The following is a 9,477-nucleotide window of genomic DNA, read 5'->3' as shown; positions in this document are numbered from 1 at the left end:
AGGAACTTCACGGATTTGGTTCCAAGAATGATTTTGTTACTGGCGTGTGGCATTTCTTATACAAATTCTTAAAACACCGGTTAGGAAGTACTTTGACCTTTTTCTTCGCCACTATGAATTTAACATTCACGTTACGTGTTTTCAGAAACATAGAGGTTTTCAGCATGAGAGCCAAGTTGGATTCAGGAGCTTGTCGCAAAGTAAGGTTCAAAGAGCGTTGTCACCCTTTACTTTATAAGAGCAGGGATATAGATTTAATTTTTGAAGTAGGAATGGAGAACAGAGTAATCTGGGCGCGTGTAAAAGTTCCCGGACCCCCTTCCACGGGACGGAGGGGCATGAAAGAAGAGGCGGGTCATAGCGACAGAGGTAAAAAGGATTTACGCATTTTTCGTCGTCCCCGTCAGCAACGTCATCAAAACGTAGTTAAGTCAGCCAATTAGATAATTTAACCTTTTCGTTACGTTTTGCAGGGAGGGGCTATATACTGGGCTATGAGTCAGACTGAAATAAATACTAACCGTTCTCCATTCCTACTTCTAAAATTTTATCTATCTCTGATGAAAACTTCTTAGTTGCCAAGGGTGTCGTTCTTATAGTGAATTCCGCATAATATGAAAAGGTTTACGTTTTTCAACCAGATTTTATGCTGTGATCTATCGGTTTTTTCGCTTCACGATCAATCTCAATTAAAAGTGGGCCAAACTCCGGTGATATTGTCATTCTTCGAAGTTCATCTGTTTACCGGTGAACCACCCATGAAACTCGTAACATCTTTATCCTTTCTAAGTTTCGAAATACGGGTAAATTAATTGTTGCAGAGTTTTCTCAAATCAAGTCATTGAGCGAGTTTATTTTTAGCTCGTTGGTTACATCGTATTGGTAATAGTTTTTGTGTCATCGTTAAAATGCTTCGTTTCATGGTTTACAATAAGAAAATTTCAAGAATTTTTGGAAAGATTAAAAAAAAATTTTTTAAGTAGTCAGAGTCGTAGGAGAAAAACGAAGCGAAGATTCAAACTTCATCGAAACGCTTTACCGAAAGAACAAAATATAGATTCGATTAAAAGGAGGGAGTTTAACCTATATATTTGGTTTAATTGTGTATGGCAGACATTGGGACTTCTGCTCAAGCAAAGTAAGGGTTATTATAGATTTAATGGATCTTAATTCAGGCCAAATGCAAAAGGCGTCCAATTCCGCTTAGTTACCAAGTAACGCAAATAGAAAAACATCGATAATGCTCCACTTCAGTCCTCAAACTTGTTAATGTAATGCTCTTTGCCGGCGTACTAGTGCTCATATTCAAACAATACAATGAAAACAACAGCGTTTTATGTTGGTGAATCACAAGTTGCCTAAGCTTTCCTTACTGCACACTTCCTGTTATTTCTGTTTGACTTTGCTTCAAACTGAGTGATAATCTTTAACTTGTATTTAATGAATTTCAGTGGCAGTTCAAAGTGATCGACCCAATATTTTCGCCTTTCGTATCGTGTGGTCGTCTTGGTTGCTAGCAGTTCTGGTTATTACTGTCTTCGTTTCCAGTTACATGAAGAGCGACTTTTCAGTCAAATCATATGACATATTAGAAACAGCCAGTGATCTTTTGAAATATCCAAACATAACACCGGCTTTAGTTAGATATTCCCCAGAAACCAAGTTCTTTTGGACAAAAGTGAGTTTCGCCTTCATCAAATTAATAATCTATGAATTACGATAAACGTTTGATTTTTCTTTCAAAAGGATGGAATTCCAGGAATAAGCAGCAAAGACTTTCAAAACTCCTTGTTCCACAAAATGGTTAAAGTGGACCAGTACGAAAAGAACCAAATTCTAGATGGCCTACAATATCGCAAAATTGCATTATTTACTCATGTCAGTGATTTGAAACAAAGCGTCAATAAATTTGTCAAGAAAGACAAAAACAACCTAAAAGTTAAAATTCGGAAATCAACAAACAGTGTCCAAACGTTCCTGGAAGTAGTTAAGATACATCGCTTTGATAATGACTCAAATACTACGGAAAATATACTTCAAGGGTAATTTCATAAAGGCTTGAGTTCGTAAACGCAGCGTAAAGAGAATTTAGAAATCTATTTGCAGGATCATGAGAGTTTTCGAAACCAAACCGTTCGACTACATGAACAGGGATCAAGGTTACATCTTGGATCGCATGTTATGGAAAACCCCGCCTGAAGAATTTCACAGTTTAAACGTCACTTCAATTAGTGGCGCTTTTCTCTTATACGTTTTGTGTTTGTTAATTGCTTTGATGAGTTTCATCCTCGAATTATTGCTATTTGTACTTTGCAACGCAAAAATTAACTTCTGGTTGCTGTAACCAAACAACCGTTATAAAAGTGATGGCCGATAGCTTAATTTTTTAACTGTACTACTTGGATCGGAGTTGGGAATTGTACTTGGAGCTCGAACATCTGGATACAACTTCTATTTGAAAATTTCATCGACTTTGGTTTATAGCTTCATGTTTAATATATTCAGTATACATTTTATATTAGCGTTATGGTAGCATACCATATGGTATGCAGCCATTTGGTATTAACAATACCACATGGCTGCAATGGCAATGCTGTAAATGAGATTGGGAACAATGTTTTATAAGTTTGACATTTCAACAGTCTGAGTGGATCCACTAATTATTTCGTTACTTTGAGTTATCAGTCTAAATGATTCTCTGTGTAGTACTTATCCCGTGTACAGACAGTGTCCCATTTTATTTCACATTCATAAATATTTGAAATATTAAAAGTAAAATAAGGAAAAGTTTAGATAGTTATTTTAAATTCGTTTGTAAAGCGCTTTGCTGTCAAAACACGTTTCAGTCAGGCCATATAAAATTGGTGAAAGCATGTTACCCTTAAAAGACTTAAGTATGAAAAGAAATAAAGCGCATAATAATTACGTTTCTATTGTTTTATAATTATATAATAGCGTGCAACAATATATTAGAGGTAAAAATAAGCCATTGCGTGTTTAATTTCGAAAACCTAGTACTGAAGGTAAAATTCCTTGAAAGTGAAATAAGAAACACAGCATCGCACTTTAATATACACCCTTAAGTCGATACAATTTGGGCGTGGAAACAACGCCGCATTACATAATGCAACGGCCTTAGAAAATTTCGTTAAAAAGATTGTTTAAATATTTACTAGCTATGAAAAATGCGGTTCAAAAACTTATAAAGCAAAATTCTCAAACGTCAATATTGTACGGTCTCCAGTCCTTAAATTCACCGAGGATTTTGTAAAACTTGGAGAAAAATACCGGTAGCATTTTCATTGTCGATGTTAGGAGTCAACAAAATTCGGTAGGAAATTTTTAAAATATTTTAAATTGTATTTGTACCCTATATTATCTTTATTTTGCGTTTTTAAGTTTCAATCGGTTTCTTCACTTCTCAGACAAAAACAATTGATAATTTTAACTAATATACGTATTATGGATAAACCAGTTTTGAGCTACCACAATCGTGACCAGTAGGTTTTTTTTTCTTTTCGTCTCTAATTTCAAATATATTTTCTCGTTTTGATTCATATAAATTCTCATTTAATTTCAGATTTTAAAATATAAATAAAACAGTAGTCGTATTATTATTGAACCATGTAAGTGCGTGTCACTTTTGTAACACTTCATTTAATGTATTACATCATCTTAATTATCATGGCCCAAGTATTAATTAATAACATTTTCCTGTTATTAATTAAATTTAAGTATTTATCCAGTGTTCAACAAAAACTCTTTAGCAGCTTTTGTTGAATTTTGGCCACGTTATTTATGCATGAACTTTGAATGGTTTTGCCTTAAAAAGATACCCCCCGGGATAGAATTTTTACTTCTAAGCGAAAAAGTGCGTATAAAATAATGACTATTTCAATTGGAACCATGTTTCTAAATACAATATTAAAGAAGATACGAGTAAAATAAGTTTCCGTAATGGCGCGTAATACACACTACGCGTTACGTTTTCCCACTGGAAAGTACCGCTATTGGACGCCTAGTATCAGCCGACGGATTCGTCCAATAGGGGTACTTCACAGTGCTTCACGGGGAAGCCTAAGGCAATAGTGTCTATTGTGGCGCGGTCAAAGTGGACATAGCGCATGTTATCTGGGAATGGTTGCCCTGGAGTTGGCGAGGGTGCCGTTTAGGACCTTTGGGTTGCCCGCGATTGAAGATACCCACGTGCTTGGCGGAGGGCTAAACGTAAAATTGGTAGGGGCAACAAAAGCGATTCTCCAAAAATGGGCCAAATTGCGCCAACAATGCCAACCTTAGCCTGTTCTCCAATCCGTAGATGTACATAGTCAATTGTTTAACTGTAAATATTATTGTGATTTCTGTATTGTATTTTAGTGTATTTTGTATACTATTGTTCCGGACCTGTGAACACCAAGAGTGTTCCTACCTGATTTAAAAGGGATTGTTTTCAAAAAGGTCAATAAATCATTCATTCATTATGGAAACTTAATAGCCCGTATCTTCTTTAATATTGTAGATAGAAATACGATTCCAATTGATATATTTGCTTATTTTATAGGCTCTTTCCATTAAAAAAAGAAAATATTCTATAGCCCGGGCCCCCCGGGGTATCCCTTTAATTAATCCTGATATTCATGATTTGCTTAGGAACTTCACGGATTTGGTTCCAAGAATGATTTTGTTACTGGCGTGTGGCATTTCTTATACAAATTCTTGAAACACCGGTTAGAAAGTACCTTGACACTTTTTTGCCACTTTTAATTTAACATTCGCGTTATGTGTTTTCAGAAACATAGAGGTTTTTAGCATGTCAGCCAAGTGGCCTTCAACAGCTTGTCGCGAAGTAAGGTTCAAAGAGCGTTGTCACCCTTTACTTTATAAAAGCAGGGATAGATTTAATTTTTGAAGCAGGAATGGAGAACAGAGCAATCTGAGCGCACCTCAAAGTCCCAGACCCCCTTCCACGGGACGGAGGGGCGTGAAAGAGAGGCGGGTCATAGCGACAGAGGTAAAAAGGATTTACGTATTTTTCGCCGTCCCCGTCAGCAACGTCATCAAAACGTAGTTAACGTCAGCCAATAAGATAATTTAAACCTTTCGTTACGTGTTGGAGGGAGGGGCTTTATACTGGGCTATGTGTCGGATTGAAGTAAATACTAACCGTTCTCCATTCCTACTTCTAAAATTAAATCTATCCCTGATTAAAACTTCTTATCTGCCAAGGGTGTCGTTATTATAGTGAATTCCGCATAATATGAAAAGTCTTACGTTTTTCATCCAGATTTTATGCTGTGATCAATAGGTTTTTTCGCTTCACGATCAAACTCAATTAAAAGTGGGCGAAACTCCGGTGATATTGTCATTCTTCGAAGTTCATCTGTTTACCGGAGAACCACCCATGAAACTCGTAACATCATTATCCTTTCTAAGTTTCAAAATACGGGTACATTAATTGTTGCAAAGTTTTCTCAAATCAAGTCATTGAGCGAGTTTATTTTTAGCTCGTTGGTTAGATCGTATTGGTAATAGTTTTTGTGTCATCGTTAAAATGCTTCGTTTCATGGTTTACAATAAGAGAATTTCAAGAATTTTTGGAAAGATTAAAAGCAAAATTTTTAAGTAGTCAGAGTCGTAGGAGAAAAACGAAGAGAAGATTCAAACTTCATCGAAACGCTTTACCGAAAGAACAAAATATAGATTCGATTAAAATGAGGGAGTTTAACCTATATATTTGGTTAAATTGTGTATGGCAGACATTGGGACTTCTGCTCAAGCAAAGTAAGGGTTATTTAATCTATCTGAATTCAGGCCAAACGCAAAAGGCGTCCAATTCCGCTTAATTACCAAGTAACTCAAATAGAAAAACATCGATAATGCTACAGCTGTATTTCAGTCCTCAACCTGTTTAATGTAATGCTGTTTGCCGGCGTACTAGTGCTTATATTCAAACAAGACATTGAAAACAACAGTGTTTTTTGTTGGTGAAGCACAAGTTGCCTAAGCTTTCCTTACTGCACGCTTCCTGTTATTTTTTGTTTGCCTTTGCTTCAAATTAGTTAGAAACTGAGTGATAATCTTTAACTTGTATTTAATGAATTGCAGTGGCAGTTCAAAGTGATCGACCCAATATTTTCGCCTTTCGTATCGTGTGGTCATCTTGGTTGTTATCAGTTCTGGTTATTACTGTCTTCGTTTCCAGTTACATGAAGAGCGACTTTTCAGTCAAATCATACGACATATTAGAAATAGCCAGTGATCTTTTGAAATATCCAAACATAACACCGGCTTTAGTTAAGTATTCGCCAGAAACCAAGTTCTTTTGGATGCAAGTGAGTTACGCTTTCATCAAATTAATAATTAGCTATAAACTAAGATAAACGTTTGTTTTTTCTTTCAAAAGGATGGAATTCCAGGAATTAGCAGCAAAGACTTTCAAAACTCCTTGTTCCACAAAATGGTTAAAGTTGACCAGTACGAAAAGAATCAAATTCTAGATGGACTACAAGATCGAAAAATTGCTTTATTTACTCATGTCAGTGATTTGAAACAAAGCGTCAATAAATTTGTCAAGAAAGACAAAAATAACCTTAAGGATGATGATGGAGTAGAAGCCAGGTGTACAGACTGGTGTCCAAGTGGGATGTTGAGCTAGTGCCAAGGACCAGTGCTGAACTTGTACCTTTAACAGGCATTGAAAATGGGATTTTCTTACAAATTGGTCCTAATGAATATTGAACTAGTCCCAAGGACCAGTGCTGAGCTTGTACCTTTAACAGGCTTCGAAAAAAGGAGTTTCTTACATATTGGTCCAATTGAATATTGAACTAGTCCCAAGGACCAGTGCTGAACTTGTACCTTTAACAGGCATCGAAATAAGGATTTTCTTGCAAATTGGTCCCATTGAATGTTGAACTAGTCCCAAGGACCAGTGCTGAACTTGTACCTTTAACAGGCTTCGAAAAAAGGATTTCTTACAAATTGGTCCCATTGAATGTTGAACTAGTCCCAAGGACCAGTGCTGAACTTGTACCTTTAACAGGCATCGAAAAAAGGATTTTCTTCCAAATTGGTCCCATTGAATATTGAACTAGTCCCTAGGAAGGACCAGTGCTGAACTTGTACCTAGTCGCGCTGCTTGGCAAACCACCCCAGTCCTTGGAACTGGGGGGAGACCGTCTGGTTTACGGACGGTTCAAAGACTGACTCTGGAGTTGGTGCCGGGGTCTACTGTTTGACCAAGAAGTATGGTTTTTAAGAGAGCCTTAGAAAATTTTCCAGCGTCTTCCAGGCGGAAATCACGGCCATTTGTCTATGTGCTGATTGCTGTATCAAGAAAAATTACTGCGGACGGACGATTCAGATTTACTCGGATAGTCAGGCCGCCCTCTAGGCGCTAAATCAGTGCCTTGTCGACTCTAGACTGGTCCTCAGTTGTCTGAATTCGCTGGGTTCTTTGGCTACCCGCAACAAGGTTCAATTGCTGTGGGTGCCTGGACACTCCGGATACCTAGGCAACGAGAGGGCTGACGTGTATGGCTGTATGCCAAAAGGGGGGGGCTGAGGCGAAATTCTTTGGACCTGAGCTAGCAGTTCCTATCCCCCCCATGGCATTATTCACCACAGGATTCACTGCCTGATGTCTGTACTTCAACTGCAGCTCTGGCTCGACATGGATGGGCAGAGACAAGCCGAGGAGTTTGTCCCGGGTCCTTCCATTACTAGGGCAAAGGAACTGCTTTCCCTCACCAAAAGCAAAAATCAGGCTGGTTACCAGTTTCCTCATTGGACACTGCCGGCTTAATAGACACCTGCATTTATTGGGCATTGTTGATGACCCACTTTGTAGGTTCTGCGGGGAGGCAGAGGAAACCTCCTCTGCAGCTGCGACTACCTCGCGGCTATGAGGTTTGAGCATTTCGACACGCACTTTATGGAACCTCGCCAGTTCTCTACTGTTTCGGATTATCCGTTCATCAAGGCGACAGGACTCTACGCAGTCTAACCAGCTTGGGGTGCACAATATGCGTCACCCCTTTCAACATTAACATTACACTTAGAGCAGTTGTAGTTTTTATATATTTTTACATAACATCAATAAATTGAATTCATATTTGCTTTAGCGTCGTTGATAATTGTTCGTCACAACGTCATATTTGTTCTTAGAAGCCTTATACTCATTTAAATTATCTATCATTTGAATTTTGGACTTAAGGAGAATCAAGTTCGGCCCGGCCCGCAACTTTCCGCCGCGTCTGCGCAAACTATATTTATAAAAATCAAAGTCCTGACTGACTGACTGACTGACTGATAACCAACGCCCAGCCCAAACCGCTTGCCCTAGAAGCTGAAAATTTGCAGGAACGTTACCCATAAGTAGTAGGCGCGTATTAAGAAAGACTTTTCCAATCCGCCGCCATCTTAAAAAATGGCGCCCAGAAGTGTAAAAAATCCTCTCTATGCAACCAAGTCCGCGTGTTTCAACCGATTTCGCAAATATTTAGTACACTGGTTTCCTTTAACCTATAGACAGGCTGAATGGTCTTTTGGGTTCGATTTGTTGCCATCTTTTTAAATGGCCGCCAGAAATTTAAAAACCCTTCTTTATGGAATAATGTCCGCGTGAAAAGTAATAAAAAATGTCCCGACGGGCTGACGGGCAACGCCGAGTGCCTTCGCTCCTAGGGTGCTACAAAAATATTAATCATCAGTAAAATCTACCCATTCTTTATATAATTTTGGTGAAAGTTCTTATTACACGCGAGCGACGCCGCGGGTAACAGCTAGTCATAAATAAAAATATTATATAAAACAACAAAAACGAATTTATTCATAATTTCACAACCAATAAATGCATTACTAAAACTTGTAATCCAACAAATCAAACACCGGTATCACGTAACCCTCAAATAATGGGGGTAAAATACGCCAAATGCATAACTCCACCGTTAAAGGTACAATGAAAAGGATCAACAATTTTAAAGGGTTTAAATTGATATGGCAATGTATGAAAAGCAATTTCAAGTAACAATTTTCAACAAAGGCTTAAAAGGATGAAGAAAGAAAACAAGTTATTGAATAGATTTAAACTATTACAGGGATAATGTAATGAAGTAGAAAAAAAAGTTCTTTTTAGTTGATTTAAGGTGTTAAAATATACGTAACTATGGATAAAGAATGCGCGTGAGGAAATTTGTTTTCACGCTATAGGATAGGCAACTCCCTATTTCGAACGACCGCTTATTCTGTATACACTCTGTTACAAAACCGGTTGTCAGCAAGCGCATAGCTACGTCTCTATGTAACGTGGCTTTGTACGTGCTGACAAGAGACAAAAAACTTCTGGATTTAAATATCCGCGAGTTTTTTAGCTCGAGTGCACGGATCTCTAGGCCTTCGTTTCAAATACGTGTGAAATTTCCCACAGTCTACTACACGTATTTAAAATTAAGGCCTAGAGATCCGTGCTTTCGAGCT

At 37.8% G+C, this 9,477-nt stretch overlaps 1 protein-coding gene across 3 annotated transcripts; it reads left to right on the top strand.

The window, feature by feature from the left end:
* Window positions 1-599: 599 nt before the first annotated feature.
* Window positions 600-2,520, top strand: LOC149594125 (uncharacterized). 3 transcript variants are annotated; one of them, XM_089861465.1, is made up of 5 exons: window positions 600-803; window positions 862-1,138; window positions 1,452-1,678; window positions 1,747-2,042; window positions 2,107-2,520. In XM_089861465.1, the coding sequence occupies exons 1-5, from the start codon at window positions 615-617 to the stop codon at window positions 2,342-2,344; spliced, it is 1,227 nt and encodes a 408-aa protein (XP_089717591.1). In that variant the 5' UTR covers window positions 600-614; the 3' UTR covers window positions 2,345-2,520. The 3 variants fall into 3 exon arrangements, with proteins under 3 accessions (XP_089717591.1, XP_089717592.1, XP_089717593.1); XM_089861466.1 differs by lacking the exon at window positions 600-803 and adding an exon at window positions 1,208-1,338 and having other exon boundaries at window positions 1,027-1,138; XM_089861467.1 differs by lacking the exon at window positions 600-803 and adding an exon at window positions 1,208-1,342 and having other exon boundaries at window positions 1,027-1,138.
* The last annotated feature ends 6,957 nt before the right edge of the window (window positions 2,521-9,477 follow it).

This window comes from Phalangium opilio, unplaced genomic scaffold (genome assembly GCF_054372755.1).
Source record: "Phalangium opilio isolate 3A_F unplaced genomic scaffold, DU_Popi_V2 ptg000390l_1, whole genome shotgun sequence".
NCBI classification, from domain to species: domain Eukaryota; kingdom Metazoa; phylum Arthropoda; class Arachnida; order Opiliones; family Phalangiidae; genus Phalangium; species Phalangium opilio.
Note: the sequence above shows the minus strand (reverse complement) of the source record. Positions and strands in the feature narration are given on the sequence as shown.